Source organism: Poecile atricapillus, chromosome 2, assembly GCF_030490865.1.
Source record: "Poecile atricapillus isolate bPoeAtr1 chromosome 2, bPoeAtr1.hap1, whole genome shotgun sequence".
In the NCBI taxonomy this organism is placed as follows: domain Eukaryota; kingdom Metazoa; phylum Chordata; class Aves; order Passeriformes; family Paridae; genus Poecile; species Poecile atricapillus.
In genome coordinates, this window is record NC_081250.1 from 124,942,675 (window position 1) to 124,967,090 (window position 24,416).

General features: G+C 38.7%; 1 protein-coding gene across 1 annotated transcript in view; it reads right to left on the bottom strand.

Annotated features, from left to right (window-relative positions):
* Window positions 1-479: 479 nt before the first annotated feature.
* TPD52 (tumor protein D52) overlaps window positions 480-24,416 on the bottom strand; it is a 120,496-nt gene continuing 96,559 nt past the window's right edge. The window contains exon 3 of the mRNA XM_058832607.1: window positions 480-785. Within this exon, the coding sequence (XP_058688590.1) occupies window positions 632-785 (154 nt within the window). The 3' untranslated portion in view covers window positions 480-631. The remainder of the gene's footprint in view (window positions 786-24,416) is intronic.

Sequence of the window (24,416 nt, forward strand, 5' to 3'; positions counted from 1 at the left end):
TCAAACACCCACTATATTTATTATCTTAAATATATTTACAGAAAACTAAGACCTACACTTGGCCAACTACATTGAAACAGCTTCTTTCCATTTTTATGAACCACCAGAGAAAATTTACTAACATGCATTGGAAATGGGAGCTCTGATTAAAGCAAAGAATAATCTCTAGTTCCACATGCAGATGGAGATAAAAGCTTTATGTTCTGTAACAGATATTAAACCCAGTATCAGTAGTAAAACAGCCTGCAGTGCAACTTGGAAATCAGAAACCCTTGATGTTGTTCTGTATGAAACACCATCCTAGAAGCAGCACGACAGCAAGCTTGGGACTTCCTCCATGGAAAATCAACATTCCTTTGGGGTAGTATGATGGACTCTGAAATTCCTTATACAAGAATATGAACACATTCAGTTAGCCTGCACCTTTAAATCTAAAGGCAAAGAGCTAGAAAGATGAGTGAATAAAAATGGAGCAAGGATTAGGTACAATGTGCTTATTGTTCTTTATTGATCTCATTTTTCACATGACTAAGTGGACAGAAAATTTTAATTTATTTCCTGAGGAAGCATTTAATTTATGTAATTTGTTGCAGAGCACGAAGTGCACGAAGCGCATCTCTTTGCAGTAAATTTACTCCTTTTGCTTTGTTTGCTTGCTCTCTGCAAGTCCCAAAAGCACTGCATCAGCTTCCAGCAATGTTGTATCACTGGCTGCCCCCAAAAACCTGGACGTCAGTTCAAGATCCAGCAGTCTGAGGCGTACCCGGGTTCCTCTCTGATATTTTCTGTGAAAACAAAGGGAGAGGGGGAAGAAGATACGTTTTGTTAAACTCTGGTCTTGCATTTCCTAAGGCTCTCTCCTCTCTGCAGATCTAAGTAGCAGCCTCACAGTAAACAAAGTGCTCCAATGAAGTTCAATGCTGTTATAATGTCATCAGCATTAAAAACTGCTGGGACACACTCCCTACCACCACAGAGCCAGTCTCTGCTGATAAAATCCTGCCCATCGAAGAACAGACACCACCAGATCCCACTGTGGGAATGTAGACTCTACAAAAAAGCACTTTATTATATGGGAAACTGTTTGTGTCTTCCATCAAAATATTTTACTGTATCATGCCAACAATTATCTGCAAGACAACATATCATCAAAGGGGAGGAAAAGTCATCATTAGATCACTGGTGACATTGCTATTATCAAAAAGTACAATGCCAGCTAACTATGGTTTATATTCCCAACCCTGGGCCTCAGGCAAGGAACTTTACTTGTCTTATCCCCCCGTCCAAAGAGTGGGCATCATCTGCAAGTTTTTTATTACATATAATTAAAAAGAAACCCCACAACTATTGTAATGAAACATTCTGCCTACAGGCTTCGGTTTTATTGTTTTATGCTCTCTTTTTTCTTTCCTTTTCCTTTTATGTCAGAAGATGTGAGCATTCAACGTGTTTTTAAAACAGACCCTGTGTTAAGATGGCCATGCCAAATTAGTGAAGATTTTTAAAATATCAGCAGGTTTTATAATGCACCTGGAGAGCTACTGATTGAAGTCCAGCAATAAAATTGAGTACTATTCTTCTTTTGATAGTTCAAATTGTACTTCTTTTTTTCCCTAGTCAAAGCATAAAGAGCTGAAGATGCAGCAAGCTTGACTTCCTTGAGCAAAAGTGAGAGAAAGTTAGAAACATTCTCCAGTAACCAAGAGAAAAAAATGTAATAGGGAAGTTGCACCATTTCCACCTTGCTCATTTTCACCTCCACCTTGAGTAGACAATCTTCTCTGTCTGATAATTGTTTGCTAGCATGAAGCAAAACTGAACCATATTTCAATTTTCTTCAGCTCATCAAACCAAGATTCATTTGGAAAACTAAACATCTTAAGAAAAGGTCCTGGACTTGCATTTATGGTGGGTTTTGTTTTTGTTTCATTTTGTTGTAATTTTCTGTCAGTGCTATCTTGCATTCATCTCCCTTGCCTCTTGGTTCATCCCGGGTAATACTTGGCTATGATCCAGACTGCAAAGGAACAGCATTTGATACCTCCACCCTGAGTAGATATGTGGCTACATAGGGTACTCAGTCAGCAAGAATTCTGCCAACATTCATCCCAACAAATCCTATGATGATCTGCATGAGCCCAGTGGAAATAACACACATTTTCTTAAAAACATAAAAGCGAAGGCCCTCACCAGTCCAAAATGCAAGTAACCACTGCTGCAGTGAAAAGTATGGCACAGCTACCAAAGACTCAACACAGCTTATGTTTGGTTGTTACCTAAATAGCTGGAAGGGATCAATTCTGTCCTTTTCTCTGTGAAAGACATACATTTCAAAACAGAACAGTTTCACAACTGATGAGAGTTATTTATGAAAACTAACATGCAGCATTTCAGCATTGCTGAAATCAAAAGACAATGCCTAAGACTTTAAAGTGGATGGTATCTTCCAGGATTTGTTAGGCTTATTGAGAAGAGTGGTCCTCAAAAAAGTTTTGGGATAAAAAGGAGAATGAAGAGGATAGCTCATCAGAAGTATCTTAAATGAAGACCAGCTGACTAGTAGTTTTAGCCATTTGGGTATATGGGAGAAATTCCCAGAAAATTCTGTAGGCATGGGTTGCCTTTGCCTCTAACCATGAAGTTATCCTGATCTTTAACAATATCTTCAGCCTAAAACATCAAACTTTATTGCCTTTATCAGTTGGGGGGGGGGGGGGGGGGGGAAGATTAGGTTTTGAGAAAGACTAAAGTAAGAGGGAGAGAAGGAGAGATGAAGGGAGAAATGGTCTGTGGAAGCAGGAAAGAAGGAGCAGATACCTTTTAATGAGAAGATAGTGGGCTTGGAAAGAGAAGAAGGGATAAATGTAAAGCGTATGACAAAAAAGCACTGAAAACACAGGTGAATTCTATAGAAATCTAGGAAACTATACTATATACAGTAGAGCCAAGAAGAGGAAAACATCACTGAAAAGACTGCATAAAACTATTAAAACCTGACACTAACTTCAGATCTTTGAACTACAGCACTCTGTGCTGCTTAAAAAAATCTTAATATATTTTAAATGTAATAAAACTTAAGACTAACACTAGTTATTCTGTAATGAATTTTGAAGACCAGATATCCCTCTGCCTTTTTCTTCTCTCTTTCCTCCTACAGGAAAAGCAGCCCACCAGTAACCTGGTTACTGGTTACAGTACTGGTTACAGCAGGAAGCTGTTGAGAAAACTATCTTCAGGGTCCAACACATTTCTACAGAGATTGAACTGACTGAGGTTTAAATTGAATTAGAAGTCCTGTCTCTATTTGACAGCACACAGTGGGAGAGATATTGAACTCCATCCTTATAACTGAAATACAAAATATTACTTTCATCATGCATCAGTTCCTTTTGGGCTGGTTGCTTGACTACAGTGATGTTTTACAAGTGAATAGATGAAACTGATTTTTTTTCTAATCAAGCCTTTAAAAGTACTATTTATAACCAGGGAAGTCCATATGGAAAATCTGTGAAGAAGCTGTACTTCTCATGATTAATGCATCTAATTTTATGAAAATAAATAAATAAATAAATAATCTTAAGCACAATTCCCCCAATTTTAGCACTGCTCACTGTACAGTCTGTAAAGAACTTTGCTCTGATTTCCAGACATGACTTTAACATATATTTGTAATGCAAAATCCAGGCAATTGTATTTTCATAAGAAGAATCACAATCTTCAATGATGCTTCAGTAACTGGAACAGATTCCAGATACTTTAATCGTACTTAATTATTAAAGAAGTTTTTCCAGTCACAGCACATCTGCTTGCAAAAAGATCGTGATGAACATCTCTTTGAGGAGCTGACAAAACTGCCAATTTATATGAATATAAACATTTGGGTTTGTGACAGATGTTCCCTACAGCTAAAACACTTCAAGAGTATGTGGATGATGTAGAAAAAGCAGAAACATGAATGCAACATGCAGTGGTGGTCTATCCACCACATTTTAGAGCAAGAGGAAATGATAGGTTGCTCTATGCACAGCAATCATATTCTATCCACAAAGGTATTTATGCTTAAAACAGATAAAACTATCCTATGGTTAATGCAGAAGCTTGAAGCAGGACCCAGAAACAAAGCAGGCATTTTATTATTTTCAGGAATAGTGGCCTAGGAAACACAGGACACCAGTGTAAAAGGAAAGAAACCATCTACTTACTCCACTTTGCAAAAGGACTTGTTTTATTTGTAAGTAACAATGCTGGTATTCAAGATCATCTTATCCAATGACCATCAGCAGGTACCACTGACCTTCACCCAACCCCCAAGCACTGTGTTTCTCAAGGATCCCCGTGTCTTCCTCCTACCACTTCCTATTGCCAGGTAAAAGTATTAATTCCACTGAGAAGTTGACAAGGGTGTTTAGTTAGATACATAAATGAAGGTATAAGAATTTCTTTAGAACTTAAAAAAATTATTTTGCAAGCAGGCTCAAAGCTTGATTCACTTTCACAGAATTTATTTACAACAGCTCTGAATTTTAACCCTTTGGGAGCCCAGTTTTGAATGGAATGACCCCACCTAACACCCACATTCAGAGATGGGAATCCAGCAGCTATTGTTGATGAGCCATGACCCCTTCTCAAGCCAGTGTCCAGAGCAACCACTGAAGAACCACCAGAAACCTTTGCCTGGACTTCAGCTGAGGAACAGTGGGTCCCAAAAAGCTTTCTCTGTTTTAAATGTGCACCTGCAGGCTTCTCTCCAGCTCTTCTGGAGTGGACAAAGCACTAGGTACAAGGTGTACCTTCCCTCAAACATCCACTTCCAGAAGGTGAACTTAGAGGCAGCCCAAACAACTGCTTCAGTGCTCTTTGTAATTTTTGAACTGTCATGGAGAAGAAGTAGAAAAAAAGCAAAATGAATACCCTTTTTCTTATTTGAACCTTAAGTTCATGCAACCACACATCACCGATGTAACACGGAGTGTAAGAGCACAGAGAAAGTACACAGCACAGCCTTGCTCATGGTGCTAAAGAAATTTTAAAAACAAATACAAAAATTAAAGTTTGTGTCCTGTTACTACATTAAAAATAGGGGCTATTATCTATTTCCTATTCTATCTATTTATCATGCAAATATCAAACTACTGTGTCTTAACTTACAAATAGTACATCTTCACTTTGCTCATCATATGAGTAGAACAGGGAGCACTTTCAAGCAACTTGGGAGCATCCCTCTGACTGTCTATATTGCTTTTGTTGCAATTTGGTCTCTATGCTGATCCTTTCACTTTTGCACTGAAGCCTTAAATCTCTCAAAATCTTAATAGTAAATTAAAGGGTTTAGCCAAAACTCCCCAAACTCTTCAGTCAAGATTTTAAACTTGTAATTTTAAAGTAATTTTACTATGTGAAAGATATATGAAGAAACAAAAAACCCTAATATTTTTACATAATAAAACTGGAGGGGGAAGATATGGAATGACATAAATTTTAGCTCCTGCTAATTAAGAATGCTAGCGGGGGGAAATGTTTTTTTAACTTAAACTTAAAAGTCATTCCAGGTTACAGCAAAATGTCTACAAACAGAGTTGACTTGGAAAGCAATGAGCATGTAAAAACAAGGAGGCTATAACTAAAAATGAGGATCCTAATTATACCAATTTTGGCCAAGAAAGTGGGACAGTAGTTTTGCAGGTGTGCAATTTCACATGCAAAGGAAGCATTCCTATTACTAAATGGCATTAAGAACTTTATTCAAACTCTAAATTATACGTGAAGACATTAAAGAATTCTGTTAAACTATCCAGTATTTAAAATTGCATGTGATCACAAATTAGCAAGCAGTCCTTTTCCTATTAATACTACTCACGTTATTAGTTTAAAATTTAAGGCAACAAAGCTTCTATTCTTGGAAATATTGCTACAAAAATAACCACGCAATTACAGGAATGGTTGAGTCTCACTGGGTCTTGGCTGCATGAGAGCACTTTTTGAAATGAGTGGGTGTTTCCCACTCATTTCAAAAGTGCATTCACAGATACCTTCTATTTCATACTATAAAAATATAGGACTGATATTTTGAGACAAGCAGAATGTTATGGCTCAATGTTTTCCTCTTTGTTAAGGATTTTCAGTCTCCATTGCCTCCTTTTGCAACTACCTGTGCAATACAAAGATGAATGAACTTGCTCGAGCTGGCTATGACCATTCTCATCCACTGTCCATTCTTCCGTGCTCTCTATCCCACCCCTCAGGAATGTGCATTTCTGAAGGAAGTAGGAAGGCAGACCTTAAACCTGGGGTTTAATTCCTACACTGACGGTGTAACTTAGAGAATTTTTATTTTTTTACACTTTTTGCATCATTATTTTTTAGTGTCCCCCAGCACAGTCTAGTGATGGCTTTCTGCAATGAAAGGAATCCCTGGATTATCTTCCATACAAAATCAATTAATATAAAACACTCCAAAGACACGGTTAGAGTTGAGCCATGGTACTCTCAGTGAATGCCATCAGAAGTCTTGATGCCTTTCATTCTTGCGCTGTGAGAATTTCAAAGTGTGTTTTTCAGTTCCATTATTCAAGAGGTTTTGTTTCAGTGCCTTGGCACAGTACAGAACAGTTTACAAAATTCAAAACCATTTCACTTTCTCTTTTTTTTTATTATGTGAAAGACACCACATTATCAACTTCAGAAAATTGATACAATTCAATTATCTTCAGAATAAGAACTTCAGAAAAGATACAAGAGCAGCAAAGGTAATGAAATAAATTGACCATCACTTTCTCTCCAGAGTTTGTATTCACCATTCTTACCACCATTCAAATCCACTCAAAATCACCCTGTAGCTCCTAATTAGTAATACTGAAATGATAAAGCATCCCCAGAAGCAAACCCACCTCTAACTAACTGCAGCCAGCAGCAAAGCAGTGCAGCTGGTGTGCAACAAAGCTGTGTGTGGAACGATCAATCTTGTTTCTAGAAAGTATTTTGAAGCATTCCCAGATGCAGCCTGAGCCCATGCTGGTCTCAACTTTATCAGCAAAGGGGTGCCCTACAGATGGCTTAAGGAGCACAGCTCTGTATTTTTGTACAGGTCACCCTCTGTTGCCCCACAGTGAAGGAGCTCTGCAAAAGCACAACACTTCCCAGAAACTTCTCCCTCATTGCCCGTACAGCAAAATTCTTCTTCAGAGAAAATATGGATGAAAAAAGGCTGCTGTCAAGCTGAAGGCAGCACATTTCTATGTAAAAATCAACACCTTGTAAAGTGTCTTTTTGCAGCAAGGCACACATTGCATATGTAGCGATGGGGACAGCAATCCTGCATCCAACAGGTCCAGACAGCAGCAATAACACACTGCTTATTATAACATAATAACAATAATACCCTCCCCCCCAGAATGAGCTCCTAGGCAATGCTGGGGCAAAAAGGCCAAATCCCAGTTTTGTGCATAGCAGTGATGGAAGAAAGTAGTAGCAGAAAGGTACTGTGAATTTTGCACAGAGTAGAACATGGACTGTGGAAGAGATACTGGGAGAGCAGTATCCCGGGGTAGTATCCTACTGACTGTCCTTCTTTAAAGACTGCTAAAGAGAGGACAAAGAATACGCATAAAAATGAATAACCATGTAAAGATTTTATCTGTTATTAAAAAGATTGAGCAGTCTGTACAGAAAGAAAATACTGGTATTGAAAGGTGCTTAAATCTGTCTGGGAAAAGCATGTAATAATCAGGAAAGCAAAGTCCAACTAATGCAGATGAGAATGACAATTTGCAAAGTAATACTGATGAAGTAGTAAGAAAAAACTCCAAGCCCTGAGACTTTTCAGCCATTGATGGCTTCAGCTGAAGAGATGTCAGAACAGATGTGCTAGTTCAGTTCAGGATAACCTGCTGAAATGTCATGTCTCATGATACAGTGAAGTCCTGAGAGATGACCTGAAGGTCCCTTTTGGCTTAAGTTTTATTCATCCATTATTTATTACCACAGCATCCAGTCATTCAAATAAGGGATGAACGCTCAAAAGAGGATTTTCAAAGCATCTCTGTTCTCTGCAATCAAACACTTCACAAAAATGCTCCAAGGTTGCTGGCTACATTCTGTCAGAAAATGCAACCTCGCTTCTTGTGACTCACCAACCCATTACCACTTCAGCTGTATTTGTTTCCTACTTCATTTGCTCTCCTCTTTCCTTGAACTAAGAAAGCAGACACACCCTCATTTCTTCTAAGCAGTTACTGCTTGTGACACCTGCTTAATAATTTTTCAGAACATTTTTGCTCATTGTGTCAAATCCATACTTCTACAAGGAAACAGGCTATACTCTGCTAGATAGAAGCAGAGATCTAGATTACTCTGCTAGATAAAAGCAGAGAAAAGTCTCTCATATTCTTGGAAGCATTCAGCAAAATACTTTAAGAGTGTGTGAAATGATCAACTTAAGCAACAGCCATTGTCACCATGTGTTTTGGAACAACAGTGCATAAGCAGATCCTATGGCAAACATCCTTAAAACCATCAGGTTTTATGCACCTGAGGAAGTCCAAAGCTAAACCCCACTTTACACTGACCACCATCTAAAGCAGAAATCGGAAATTAATACACAAAGAGTTTGGGCATATCAGCTAGATGCTGATGTGAAAAACACCCTGAAGCACTTGAATATTCGTCCTGGACACCAGGAGCTTACAGAAGTGCTAATGTCACTGCAGGTATGGACACTTGGGGGGGAAAAAACTACTGAAGAGATTGGTACAAGCAGCAGAATTTGAGAGTCCACCCCATCATTAGAGGGTAAAACAGTATCACTAGTTATGCTTATGGGGCTGTTCAAAGCTGTAATTTATTGGTCGAGCCTTGGCAGCTTCATTCTGTGGGACTCAAGTGCAGGGACCTTGTCACCCTTCCTTGTGTCTTCACTGTTGGCTATTGAGATGCCAGATAGTGAAAGTGGCACAGACATAGGTGAATGAAACATTTAAGTTTTCATTCCTATTGCTAAAAGAAGGTAAATGCAAAGCCTGACAAGAATTGTTTTATAATTGTCACAGAAAAGCATCAAAGAAGCCATTGTGAAGACACTGTCAAGCTCTCCTATTCCCATGATATCAAAAATCAATGGCATTTGTGTCTGTGACAGCAAAAGAATACAGCCAAAGGTGTCAAATATTTAGATTTAATTATGTTCCAGTCCGGACATTCAGAGTGTTGGTAGAATTTCTTACTTGTAAATAATTTCTAGAAAGTAACATGCTTGTCATCAATTCAAACAAAAGCCAAAGCAGCTAATATTTAATCACTAGAACAAGCAAAAAAAAATCTTGCTGTAACTTTTGCTACCGTATCTGCAAGAATCAATTTGCATTCACTAAAATTTTTGGTACAGGATCATTCACTTTTTTAGAGAGGGAATCCACAGAATATTCCATATTTTAAAATGTACTTCATATCACATCAAAGATGAATGCTGTAACCTTTTCTCCATGGCACAGAGAGGTAAGCTTTGACAAATGAAACTTGCAAGAGGTGGCTCCTGTCATCTAAGAACTTGTATCAGATATACCCATGTCATCATACAGTAATTTATGCCAGTTGCTTTCTCAGTCTGTAATGTAAAGCATATCCTTTAACTTGAGAGGAAAATGAAAGAAAGAAATCTGAGTCTTTAGTCCAAATTTTTATATTTTTTCCACCATTTAAACTATGAAATTAACTATTTTGATTAAAATATTGCTTTGCAACATACAAAATGTTAAAAAATAAGGAATATATATTTAAATATTTATAAAAAGTTAGCGACTGATTTTACACTAAAAAACCCTAAAACACTAAAAAACCCCATAGCCCTTTATGCTTACAGGCACCAGAAGCCAGGCAAACTGCTTAAAAGATGAAAGAGAAAGGTACCCAAGTGGAAGAAAATCAAACTCATGTGAAGTATGCTCTATCTCACATTCTTCTATCCATCTTTCCACAAGTAACCACTATTGTAATTCCTACCCCTTCTCTTTCCCATGCTGAGACATTGGCTCAGTCAGATACTTTTCATGTATGTACTCCTAAACCTTCAGCCCTCCACAGTTCAAATTCACTTTCCACAATGCTGTCTTCATTTGCTTCATAGATGTGGTCTCAATCTTACTCCCCTTCTACACCTACTCCATTTCCTAAATCGTAATTTCTCTGGCCTCTTACTGTCTCCCTGAGATCTCAGACCAGGCATTTCCAGTCTTCTATCTTTATTCCACAAAAAACTCTTAGACATACTTTCTTGCCCCTCTTACTGCCTGTTCACTCATCCTAGTCCCAGTCCATTTATCCAGCCAACCTCACTTTCTTTTCAGCTTCTGATCCCATTATAACTTTCTCTCTCACCAGTACCAACTAAATTCAGTTGTCTTCCTTTTCTTACAGTGCTTCTCAGTTTTCTCACTCAGCTGATTCTAATTCACTCGCACAGCCATCCTGGCAGTTCTATTATAAGGGATTAAAAATAGTACATTTTGGTAATTCAGGGTTCTTATCAAAATTCAAATCAGACTCCCCCCTTACTACATGGGTAATGATACTAGCTATAGGCACAATGACAATGAATTTAAAACCCTGCTCAACTTTGGTGCTCAACCCTTGAGCTTTTTACAGCTTGGACTGGCTGTCACACAGGAGAATCCTCAGCAAACCAGGATAATTCACATACTGTCAGCAGGTTTTTGCAGACACATCATCTAACCCTGCTCTGATGCTCCCATCTGCACTGATGGAAAGTACTGTCCATGGCCTTTATTTGTATTTAAACCTCATCATAGCCATAAATTAGATTTATTCTTTTCTTGGGGGAGCTGGATGCAGAAGACATGTAGGGACAGCTGAAATGGCTGTTCCAGTGGCAGTGAGTGCTGGTAACCACTTTAATGCAAGGGCTGGCATACAAAGACAGACAGAAGATAGAGCTGCTGAACAGGTGAAGCAGATACCTGAATTCTCAGTTGCAAATGAGTGCAACAGGAGAGATGAAAGAGGTGCTAAAGATGAGGGAAGGCTGGGCATTAATGGTTTGGGGTCTCAGAGGAAAAATGGGCAGGGAGAGAAGGGTCTGGAGGTTGAGGAGTACAACTTTGGAGAATGTGGGTGAGGTCTGTAGAGAGAGTTGATGGGCTTGAGAGAAAAGGACGAAGAACTGGATGGGACTCTAAGACAAAAGGAGCCAGAGGTACCACATGGTTCCTCTTTATCCACTAGCTAAGGCCAAGCTAAGGACTGCTGAAAAGTACCAGCCTCTTCCCTGAACCTCCTTATTTTCCTAGTCTTTCCCCAACTCTCCTTGTGGCTGTCGGTGCCTGCACAAAGCACTGCCTCTGGCTTGCTCAGTCATTCTTACTGTTCACTGTGGCTAAAGTCATATTTACGTAACAGCTGGTCTGTAAGACGCAGCATAGGCAGATTGCTCAGACAATTGCAAGACATTCAGCTAAAGATTTTTGCTAAAAATGTCTGACAGTATGGTCTGAAAAAGCTAAAAGAGGATAAAATGGGATCTGGCAGAGAAAAAGTCCCCCTGTAACAACAGATTATAAACCTAACTATTTCCAGTGCTCTTAAACCGTCTTGAAGCATCACTGAGTGTGCACATCTGGAACATATGCCTGCATTTCTACACCAGAGAACATTACCCAACATTTTAAGGTATATCAAACAACATTTCCTGTTCCTTGCTAGTATTCATTTATATGACTGCCTCAAGAACAATTTCAGCAACTTACACTATAAGTGAACAATATGGACCAACACTGAATGGACTTTTTAATGAAAAACAGTTCATGGTGCTCCTGTAAAAGGAACATTTTCAGATTTGGTCAGGAACATTTCTTTGTAAGCTAATACTTGTGTTATTCATGCCAATGGCTTTCACAGTTAATAACACTCTATTCAGAGACAACGTGAAAATCTTACAGGGGAATGGTGCCTTAAAAATGCAACCAGTTTGACAATCTCAGTTTGATTTTCTAGATTTGGCAAGGAGAACTGTGAAGCACAGGGAAGGTTCACTTCTCTGCAGAATGCAACACACTTGCCTTTGAGAGGAGCAAATATTTGATGGTTCCACTTTCTGCTAAAAAACCCTAACATATTAATAGATCTTAATCAGAGTTGGGAGAGGGACAGTGTTCAAATGTGTCTCAGATTTTTAAAATATGTCCTTCATGAAACTGTGAAACAGATGAGGAAAACATATAAAGAATATCGATGAAGAACCTGGCGGGTCTAGGCAAGGCATTACCAGCTAGAAAGGTCACCTAACAAGCCACTCACCTGCTGCACACAACAGTGTCAGGAGCTAGCTAAGATTGCCAAGGGCAGCTCTTAGAAATACTAAATGGAGGGGAAAAACATCCAAAAGAGCATAAAACACTATTAAGATACTAGAAATTACAAAGGTTGACCTAATGCTGTAATGCTTGAGGTTAAGGAAATATGGACTATCAGTGAATATACCTATCAAAAGGAACTTTTCAGAAAATTTTGTTTTGGAGGCAATAAAGAAGAAATGAACAGTTGGATAAATCAAAAGAAACATACAGGCAAAAATGGCAGTTAGGGGTTGGAAGTAGACAAGGAGGGGCCTCCAGGGAAAGCTGCTGGATACCACATCAGAACATGCCCTGGGATCCTAACACCAAAGGCAGAAGAAGAGTAGGAAGGGTTTCTAAAGGAAATCCTGTTTAGGGGATGCTGACACTGCAACAGAAGCATGCTTACAATTTTAAAAGGGGGAATGAAAGGAGAGGGAAAAGCCTAGATTAAGTATAGTCTATGCAATTCAGTGAAATTGGAGAGACAAACAAGACACAGGATGAAAAAAGCTTATTTAAAAATAGTAAAAAGTAGGTGTAATCATGATAGCAGATCTGCATTCAGTAAGTGGAGGAGTACACCTGGAAATGAACTAGTAACAACTGTTGTGACATTGTACAAAGACAAGAGTGATCTTCCTGATCTACTTGTTTGGTTTATGCCTTCTTCTATAACCACTTTATTGTATTCTGCTCAATAGAGAACCACTGCTACGTTCTTATTAAACACAACATACACACATGGACTGAGAAAAAATACCGAATAAGGCTGTGGGTTTTTTTCCTAGAGGTGGAAAGATGAAACTAAAGAAACTTGAATTACTGCATCTTTCTCCACAATGAGAAATTCAGAGATAGATAAAGGTACTTAGGGGGAAAAGGAAGGAATAGATATTCTATCATTAGAGGAAGCAACTGAGAAATAAAAGAATTAATTATTTTACAGAGTCAGGTAACTTTCCCCTCTACAGTCCCACCTCCAAATTCTTCCTAGAAGCAGCTTCTCCAAGGAATTTTTCACCTATAAGCTCTTTTTGGACCCCATTTTCTCCAACTTAAACTGTGCAATCTTTCAACTGGAACTACATAGGCAGACCTTTCACATCAGAGATTTACTATGGAAGCACAAGACTGCCAACCAAAACATTCAAAATCGTGACAAAATGTGTGCATATTTGAAGAATGGAGATAAAAAAATAAAAAGATATGAAAAAAAAGGAACTTAATCTAGAACCCCAGCTTCTGCATCTGTGTTCCTTGTGCTTGGTACCATCAACAACAGAAGAGCTGGATTCAGAGTTTTAGGTAGACAATGTCATCAGCTGTGCCCAAAGAAGAACCATGTTCTCTGACAGACCTTAGCACAAGAAACAATTTGAACCCTCTTCTGTATACAAGCTCAGACAAACACTTAGTGCTATTAGTTTCCAATGTTACTTCGAAATTAAATTAAACATTTTAAGCTGTTTTTAGACCCTTTATACAGAGACTCCAGAACAGAGGTACAGAAATAATTTAGGAGGATGCCTGTATCATATCAGAACTTCGTAACGCTAAAAAATGAAGAGCTGAAAGTACGACTGCTCTCTCTCCATAGTCAGAGCACTCCTATTAGCTCACCACATGCGGCTGCTAAGACTTGTACTCAAGGCAGCAGAGCTGCTGCAGATGCCTGGGACAAATCCTGTGACCATCCAAACTATGCCAACCATACCTTGTGTGACTGCTTGCCAAGGAGAGGGTGTTATTAGCCAGGCTTGGCTCAAACAATTCACTGCCCACAAAGCTACTTTAATGTACTGTCTCTACTGGGGTAAAAAACACAGTAATCCAACAATACATTACGATACTTTCCCATCACTGCAGCAATTCCCACCACAGGCAACACTTTGTCTCCAACAAAGAAGCCTCACATTCTGTGCCTGCAAAAAAACCCCTATCCATACTGTAGGGATGCCAAGAGGAACATCTGTGTGCTCAGAAGGACACAAAATTGGCTTTTTGTGTGAGTGTGTGTGTGTGTGCCTGGTGAAAGAGATGGGGGCAGGGAGCTCACAGACAATAGCTTGTGTGACTGCATCGTAAGGAAATGTTCTTTCATTCCCTTCCTCCTTCTTTTAATTTATTTTTTAATCTGAACAAGGGAGTCAAACAGCCGCAGCAGTTATCAGCTACTCCCCAAGCCCAGTGAAAAGGGTTAAGTTTCTCCCACATGACTAGTTTTAGCCTGGATTTATTTTTATCAGAAATAATTTCTTTAGGCATTAAACACTTACATTCACATTTCATCAAATAATATGAGGATTCTGGGTCTACTTGTCCCTTTATCATAAATTATTATGACTGTAATAATGAAATCGATGAAATGCTGAACTACAGAGAGTAAAATGTCTCCTACATGATGGATGCATTCATGGCCTTTGATTATTAACAAATTGAAGCTTAAAAATGAGGAACAAATAATCAGACAAAAAAGTACAAATACTTTCTGAATACTGGGTCAGTCACCTGGAGAGCAGAATAAGAGAACATAAACCATGAACTTGCACTACCATGAAATTAATGCTGTTAAGCAATGAAAACCAGTCCAGTGGAAGCAAATTATTATAAAAAGCCCCTCTACAGAGGGCAAATACCACCATTTACTAGTAAGCATTTTTATTTTGTTTTTAAAAGACCTACTTAATCAACAATTTAAACAATCCAACAATTCTTTACTGATGGATTGTCCTGGCCCAGTGTCATTTAAATATGTTCACGTTCCTGGCTACATTCGAAAGTCAGAAGAAACGGTAAGGTTTTTTTCCTGGAGCTGTGCCTGCTAATGCCACATTCTCCTTTTCTTCCTGCTCCAACGTGTGGTGCCATCTAATCTTCTGACAGACACCATTAACTGAAACTGCTTCATGCCTGAGCTTTAATGCCAGCACCTCCAAAACTGGGAGCATGAGGCCAGGGAATCAATTAGCAGCAACTTATCTGTTTCCCCTAATATTTGTAGCTCTTTAACCAAGGGTCTGAAATTACATCCCCTTCCTTCTGAAGGGGAAAATGGAGCCAGGAGATGCAAATCTGGAATAAAACTAAGCCTTTCAATCTTCCTCTCAAATACTCACCTTGCTAGGAACGTGCTTCAGCAAAATAGGCAGGTTTAGACATACCTGTTGCACATCAGAAAAAGAATTTTCAGGTAACAGTATGCACTGTTATCTTAGTGTGCCTTCTGCAGAGAGAAAACTGAGTTACAGGAGCTCCTACAACTCCTATTCACAAAACAAAGGAATAAAACAGTTCTGTCATCTGGGTGAGGTGTCCACAGCATTTTACTCTGGATTTGGGAAGACCAGTCTAGCACTTTAGGAAGCTCAATGCAGAGAAGAATGACTCAGCTGTGCACAGTTCAGGTGTGGCAGGGATCCCTGGGTGTGGAATTAGTCCAAACACCTCTGAAAGCCTCTTGACTACCCAACCACATAGATCTAAACTGCTTCTCTATGCTGCCAGTCCTGATAAAGCTACACTAGACTCCCACTGCCAGGGGCTCCGAGGGTCACAATTAAAGTGGCTTTTCAGAGAGTCAGTTCAGGACAGGGAAATTTTTTAGCTCTTGTTTAGCCCTGACCCTGCCAAATCAAGAATGATTACACATTTTTGCATTAGGCTCCACTGTCTAGAAGGTTGTACTCACCCAGGTCTAATGATACCTGAATGGGAAGAGTCAGCTCCAGGTCAGGCACTACGTCCTGCTGGAGTTTGAGATATGAATGGCTACAACACAGCACTGCGAAAAGCCAGCCACACCTGCAGGGACTTGAGGTGACTGGGTGCCACCATCTGCATGGAACCACTTGGGTGTCCTTCCGAAAACATCCTGTGACAGCTCTGAGATCCTGGCAAATGCAATGAACTGGACATCTTCATCCCTATCACCTTGGAAAAGAGATGACTGCAAAGAATGATGTCCAAACTAGGACTCATTTAGATAAAACACAACTAAATATTTCACTAAAATTGAAACACTTGAGCTTACAATGCATGAAAGAAAAATGCTTCACCTGTTCTATGCACAAATAAAAATTACCAGAAAATAAAAATAATTGCTTAATACAGAATCTGTGTATAAATGGACAATATATTTTAATTCTTACCTTGCATTTTTCAGTGAAAGTAGTAACTGCTCATAAAACCAAGATTAAAATGTAAGTCAGTCAACTGCAAGAAACTCATTTGATTTTTAGAGCATTTTCCTCTTCCCCCCTCATAGTTAAATCGCCTCAGTTCCAGAGCATGATTGTGTTTGGTTTTGTATAAATGTATACAGATAGCAAATATTGAAATATTTGCAAACTAGTGCTTGAATTCTGTAAGAGCTGTGGTCCATGTCACTGATATGGATAAACTTAATGACATCTGTGGGATTACACATACAGCTTTGCAATGTGCCTGCACAAGTGGCTGCTGAACTGGGGCTAAAAAAACCAAAACAAAACTAAACCTCCAAAACCAAGTAAAATAATGAAGGACAAATGAACAAAGTAAGGAGGAGGCAACATCTCTCAGTTGCTGGACTTCTCCTTTCAAATGCTAACTTTATACTAAAGATTCAGTAATACTAATAGAACAAAGAACAGGCTTGTCCCAACCCATTTTCAAATAAGCTCTGTCACTGAAAAGGGACTTGCTTAACACTTCCATCTATCTCAGAACTTGGACATTCTGGTTATATTTGTTAGGGGAAAGCAAGGGAGATCTCACGACTGCTTCCATACCTTTCACTTTGTTAGTCTTTTCTTTCCCACTATCATCCAAGAATTCCAGGTCCTGTTATTGCTTATCTACTGGTGGAACATGGTAAGATGCAATTAATCACGATAACAAAATCCTATTCTTGTTTGTGAGTAAAACTAATTGTAGTACAGTATTTCTTTTCCATCACCTTAGAAGGCGCCTTGCAGCTTTCCCACAGTATCAAGTTCCCAATACATGCACACACACAGAGCACCCTGGTGATGACTCATTCCAGCTTAACCTACCCTTTCAAACAAACTTCTCCAAACAATGTATTATCTGCATTTTAAATGGCAGGTGAAATTCTACCACTCTCCCTATAAAGAGGACAGGGAGGTTTATTGTACTCCACAGAAGATTTAAGGAAAGATGGGCCAAGCAATTAGTAATACTCTTGGGGTGGAAACAATCATTCTAAGTTTTCTCACATAGGGGAAAGTAAAAACTACACATAAATGATATTGCCTATTGATGTGTCAATTCCATTAAAATGTTATCAACTCTGAAAGGATTTACTTGTGCATCTAAAAATACCCTGCCTGTAGTAAATCACTTTTGAAGCCAATGGTGTTAGTTATAACATTAATGATCACACAAAGGAAGAACAGGAATTCAGTCACCCAGGTCAAATTCAGTTTCTCTTGTACTTGGGAACAAGCTCACATTACATGGGTGATAAAATGCCTGCAGAGCCCAAGCAGGGCTGAGCACCAGGAGGCAGACACAGGTTTAGGCTGCTACAGGACTGATCATCTATACGGGCTCAGCCATTTAGCACCTGCAGAAATTTAACCTGTGGCCAGGACACAGTGCATAAGAACCTAGACACAGAGATGCACCTCCAGCGCTGTCACCACCACCACACCACTACGATGATGGACCCAAACCTTAAACTGAACTCCAGTGAGGCTGACACTATTTCAGTTCTTCATTTATGTAACGAGCATACTGCACTTAAAGCACGCTGCACTTCCATCCTTTCGGACCCCATCCTGGCCACATCTCATCTGTCCCATTTCAGCATCATCCACACTTAAATGAACCTCCAGAAGAAACTTAGAAGAAAGAGTACTGATTAAGATTAGATTATTCAACCCCAGTACTGATGGATACACACGAATAACTGTGACAGTTAAAAGGCCACTACCTATTCCACACTGTAAATTAAAAGTCTTAAATGGAAAATTTTAAATACTCGATTTAACTTTCCTTTTACAAAACCTAATCTATTTGTCTTGCCTTTCATAGGCAGAACAGATTTGATCAAATACAAGCTTCCCAGGACTATGTTGACAATAGTGACAATGATGACAGGAGCAATTACTTAAAATATCCCTTTTTACATAGGAATAATTTTAATTCATGAAATGTACTTCTGTTTATAATCTATAAATAAAACTTAATGTATAAATATACAAAAACTTTAATATCTAGAAAGTCAACTTTATTTAACATAGGATTTTATCAATTTGCCACACTTAACACCCAACAAAACAGCAAATAAATGCAAGATTGATGGCTTTTCTTCACTGACTGCAGTAAAAATCAGAAAGAAGCCAGAAGTTTTAGAGTTTAGCTAGCACTGCAGTTGTGTGGAAACAGGAAAACCCTGTCAGGGGACTTAGATTTGTCTGAGCATTGGATTCTCTGACCCAAGAGCAATTTTTGTCAGCAGGAGACACAGAAGTATCATTTCTGAACAGCAGTGGGGGAACAGCCATTCAGAGGTGGGGTAATGGTAAGACAGCAGCTGCCACAACCTTGGTGCTACATTGTCACAATATATTAGGAAGGGCAAAGCACCACATGGACTCTCTTCTGGGTTGCACAAGAGAGCAAGTTTTATTATTCCAGATCTTCTTTTATAGACAGGTCTGAGAGGTAAAACTCTCATTGATCATTAACACATCACCATCACTGGACAATTGGGTACTACACCCCTTGACCTTTTCTTGCAAGTAAACAACAAGGATGCAAGCAACACCTGCAAAGGCTGTCGTCCTTCTCCAAGGACTGTCTGGATTCCTCCTTATGATTTCTCAGGCCAGAGTGAGAATCCTCTGTGACTTAGTTTCACACAGGCTCTGTGCTCTCTGCCTGCTTTCTCACATTCAGCATCCATACTACAACTAAGGCAACAAAGTGGCTCTGGGAAGCCCAAGGGTTCCCTTTTGCCACCTGAACAGTTAATGCCTCGCAGTCGTGTTGTGTAATGATACAGAGAACAGATTTAGCTCCAAATAATTATTTCAGTGGGTTTTTTCCTAGCTCTATCAGGCATAATTTGAATGTTGCAGTCTCAGTTAGAAAACCAAATTACTTTTGCTGGAAGGACTGGAGAAGAGACCAAAGAAGTATATACTGAATGTTCCTGGAATACCGTCATCATAGCCTGGATGTCAAATACATGCTTATCCACCTCTGTGATGTAAAAAGAACAATTTGTAACACTTCTGACATTTGACAGTGCAGTACAAGCACCACTCTGATTACAGCTACATTTAAAGTTCACACGTAACACCTGTCCAACTAACATTGGACTAAAAATGTTGTATAGAACTGATATTTCGTAGAAATTTCTACAAAGTAAAAAAAAAATAAACAAACAAAAAACCACAAAAAAAACCCCAAGCAAACACACTACATAAAAATGAGGACTAGTGAAATTAAAGAACTTAATATTCAAACAGCTGGGATTTATCCTTAGTTGATGCTGTGGATGTTGCAAAATTAAAAATTTCACAGCAAACTGCTTTGCACAGTAATTGCGCAGGTTGTGCTATAATATACAGGTTTGCTGTTTGATATCAAACACAAGTAACTTAACTGCATCCTCAAAAAAATTAAAAATACTTAGATTTTTCAAAGTAGCAGTGTATTAGTCTGAAAAATGCCATCCTCCAACACATGGGAGTGAGACTGCTGTAACTCAAGCTGCTAGAGTGTCATACTAAGTAATGGGGGAAAAAGTAAGTTAATAACTCTTAAGCATTTTCAAGACTAATTTTCTGATTTTGATACCTAAAGAGCTTCTTTGCAATGACTGATCCATTCAATGACAACAATATACCTTCTTAAAGAGTTTTCCTTTCAGCAGCCAACTGGTTTGTGCATGTGTGCACACGCAGGTATTAAAGGAGTGACAGATTTTAATTAAGATGTAATGTGTCTGTAGGCTCATACCAGACACTGCTATTTGATTGTGATACTGGATGCTCACATCTTTTTGTGGTTTTTTTCCCCCTAACATTTTCAAGCTTGAACAGAAAACAACCCAGGTACAAAGTTGTGAGAAGTGCTCACTCTTCAGGAAGAAACATAGATGAAAAAAATAGGAAACTGGAGGGCCAGAAGTTGAGAAACCACAACAAAAGCTTGTTTCTTAAACAGCACAAGCCTTTGGTGAGCCAGAAGATATTTACTGAAGTTACAGTTCAGCAAAGCCTGATAGAAAATTGTTTTAGAGATAAGGTCATATGACTGACCACCTCAGCTTCTTCCAAGACTTATCGAGCAAATGGAAAGGAATGAGAGCTGACTGCAATGTACAAAATCAAACTGAGGTGTCAGAATCAATCCCAGGTAATAATCGTATCAATAATTCAGCCAAATGCTTCCCCATCTCACTCCTACTTATTTCATGGTCATTTAAAAAAGAAGTTGAGCAGATTACTTTGAGATTGTATTTATGAGCATTTCTCATTCATCTGGATCACTTCCGAGGTAACACAAATTCTTCAAAAAAAGACAGTATTTTACAAGCAGCACAAAGAAATATTTATTTCAGGAATTTTGAAATGTTTGCTGGCCTTAATATATTAAGATTGTGGACTTTCTACTGCACTTGCCTCAAAGTGTCTCAAAAGCAAGTCTTCTTTAATGACCAGCTACTTTCTAAATACTTGACCAAAATCAGAGAAATTAAAGGTGGGATGAGACATCAAGTCTTATCTTTTACACCAAAGAAGGTACCCCGATGAAAAATTTATCTGACTTTTTTTTAAGAAACTTCTGTGAAGGAAAGGTTTTTTACAACTGGCCCTGGGTAAACCCTCTGACAGTTTCACCATCCTAACAGCTGAACTTGTTTACCAAATATCTAAGCTAATTGTCTAAAAAAAGATGATTTTTTTTGTTCTTCCTCCAGCCGAGATCAAAAGATATGACTGAATCATATTCTATACTAGAAATAGGATTTGAATCCATGCACTAATTATTTTCATATTGAAATGACTAAAAAAGAAATGATGAAATAAACTCCCTTTAATACTTCGTTAATTCTGTATTTATGACATGAAGGAAAGCTGTAAGAAAGTTACAGTGGCAAAAAAAGCTTTCAAAAGCTAAAGATAAAAATGAAAGAAGTTTCTCCAACATTCATGATTCATCCCCTTAGGTAAACATTAAAGTTTAATTCAACACCAGTGGTTTTACTGCTATAGAAGTATAGCATAGAGCAGAAGAGCCTAACTTCTAAATCCCAGTTCAGTTTTCTCTTTTTCCATTGAGAAGATCAGCACCGCTAGCTGTTACTCTTGGCACTCCATGCAAACTACCATCTGACACTAAACATGGTTCTTGATTCTCTAATCAGATGACTGACAACTGGCACGGTGATCGAGGGACTGTAAAATGCAAATAATTCTTTTCTGACCAGGAAAAATTAAACAAGTCTAGAAATCACCATTTCTTCCTGGCTACTATCAACCCTTCCTCACTGGGCTGTAGGACACGAGTTTCTGCTGTTAATGCTCCAGTTGTCTTTGGTCTGGGGGAAAACCAGTAGACACTAAAGACATCCACATACGTGTTGTCCAAACGTCTGCCACCTTAGCTCAGTCTACATGCATTATCAAGCAAGTAGCATGAGGCACCTCCCTCATGGTCACCCCTGTCAAATTTCAAGGTATTGTCCAGAAGCTGGACAGCACAACACTACATAAAAAAAGGCAATATATATTCAGAAATGCTTGACACTTTCTGCAGCACAGAAAGAAAAATAAATAACCAGCAAGGGAAAATGACAGTGGATAATTTTATTCCAAGTATTCAAAATCTGATAGAATTCAGCAGAACAAGTAACAGGAGATACAGACCATGGGATATGAGACAAGCTTACTTAGGGAGCACCACAATCATTTTTCCCTACATGGTACAAACAGATGAATACATTTAACAATTGCTTGTTAATAATGAACTGCCCTGAAGAGTTGCTTTGCTATGGGAACAACCACCCCACATCAAAAGAACCTCATTTGTATATCAAAGGAGAAATTACATTCAATAATAATGTTTCTTTGAATTGGCACCTAAAAATAGTATTGGACAAACTTAACTTTTGGTCTGAAGACTTTTGAAGGGAGAAGTGATTTTCATTATAACCAAAAAAGAATACACTTTCATCACTCAACATACTGCAAATACCATAGGAAAGAGCAGAAACTAATTTTAACTATGTGGCGTGAGGAGGTGGGTGTGAAAAAGAGGAAGGCTACTTCTTACACGTACTTCAAAACCTCTCAGCAACATCAAAGGAAAAGCATGCCACATTCTTCCAAGAGGCGTTTGTTTACACTCCAAGAGCAGCTTATGGTGCGTAGGACTCCCAATCCCATAGAGGAACGTGCTCCCGTCAATACTGAGGTCCTCTCACACTTTCCTATTTACTCCTCAAAGACCTCTTTTATTTCACTAGCCACATATGAAAGCTCACTAGATACTCAAGAGGTGCACAGTGCTGCACCACTGATGACTGCTTTGCCCACTCAACAGAATATTAAATATCGCCTTGCTTACTCTCTCTTCACTGCCTTCCTCTTTCCAGAAGCACTTCGGTGCTCTTTGCAGAATTTTGCTACTTCATTCAACATCGTCCACAAAGTCTGAAGTAGCTTAGTTGTGGGCTTTATGTCACTTATCAATGATGGCATGGCTTTATGTCACACACAGCACTTTCAGGCTTTTCACTAATCCCCATTCTTCTTTTCATCTAAGCCTTATGTTACTTGAGAATTTGAGAGAAGGAAGTTTCATATGCACAAGGCCTTCTAAAACCAAGCTGCCACTGGCTGTTGATGCCCAGATGAAATACAGCAGAGTTTTCATCTGTCAAAGGCTGCACAAATCGTGATGCAAGTTCTGTCTTTTTCTTTAAGGGCAGAAGTAAGAGCTCAAGGTTCAAACTCATTTGAGTCTTTAAACCACACAGAAGTACCCTGAACAAACAGCCAAGTGCTACAAGCAAGGGTGGACATGCACAGCTTCCCATTTTACCTCTCTGTATGAAAATCACAAAAATATGTTAAAACTTTTCTAAACAGATACTAATTCCACAATTAAAGGAGGTAGGGCTACCAGGTTTTAAATTCAATATAAAACTTCAACTCAATTGGTTAAATTTAAGCAATATAAACATTTCTGCTTTAGAAAAAATCAAGTCACATGGTGACTTCTGTTACCAGTCTAAACCCATAAAATGCAGAAGAAAAAAGTGGTAGATAACTTCAATGTATTCAATTACTTCCATTAATTGTTTACACTTCCTAATGAAATCACACAGTTTCGCAGCCCTAAGCAATATAGCTTAGAGATTAAAAGCCAGGCCATACTCTCCTTGTTTTGAAGTCTCTCCACTCCTATGAGCTGTTCCTAGTAGGAAACACCCTTCCTCCAGCTGTAAGGGCAGCCGAGCAGCTGCCTTAATAACCAATGCCAACTCCACATATTAATACATAAAAGCAGCTGCCTGCCTGCCTATGCAGCTGAAGGAAAAGTGCTGGAGGCACAGGCCAGTATCTAATACTGGCTCTGATTGCAAAGGCAGCTGCTTGTTTCATACAGCTGCAGGAAGAGTGCTAGGTATCAAAGTAAGAGGAGAAATGGAAGATGAAATGGCTCAAGCTGTGTAATCATAATTCCCAGAATTTATAATAGATACTTGCATCCTTAATCTCTGATCCTTAGCTGCCCATTTGTGAAGTGGGGTAAATATGGGATAAATATGCCTCTCTGCTCATAGGATCCTGAAAAATTACATCCATTTGTGGCTGTGAAGCATATTAATACAATTATACCCTACCAAGAAGAAATAGGGAATTCTATCTTCTTTGTGAACTATTCAAACCATGGCATAGCTGTTCATTACATAAATACAATTCCTTCTATGCATTAAACAATATTAAGGACTTAGAAAAATTTAAGATGAAAATGAACCACTCCTCAGTTTCTGGTGGCTGGTCAGATTTTGAAAACAGCTATAAGGATCTCTTTGATTGCTTTCCAAGC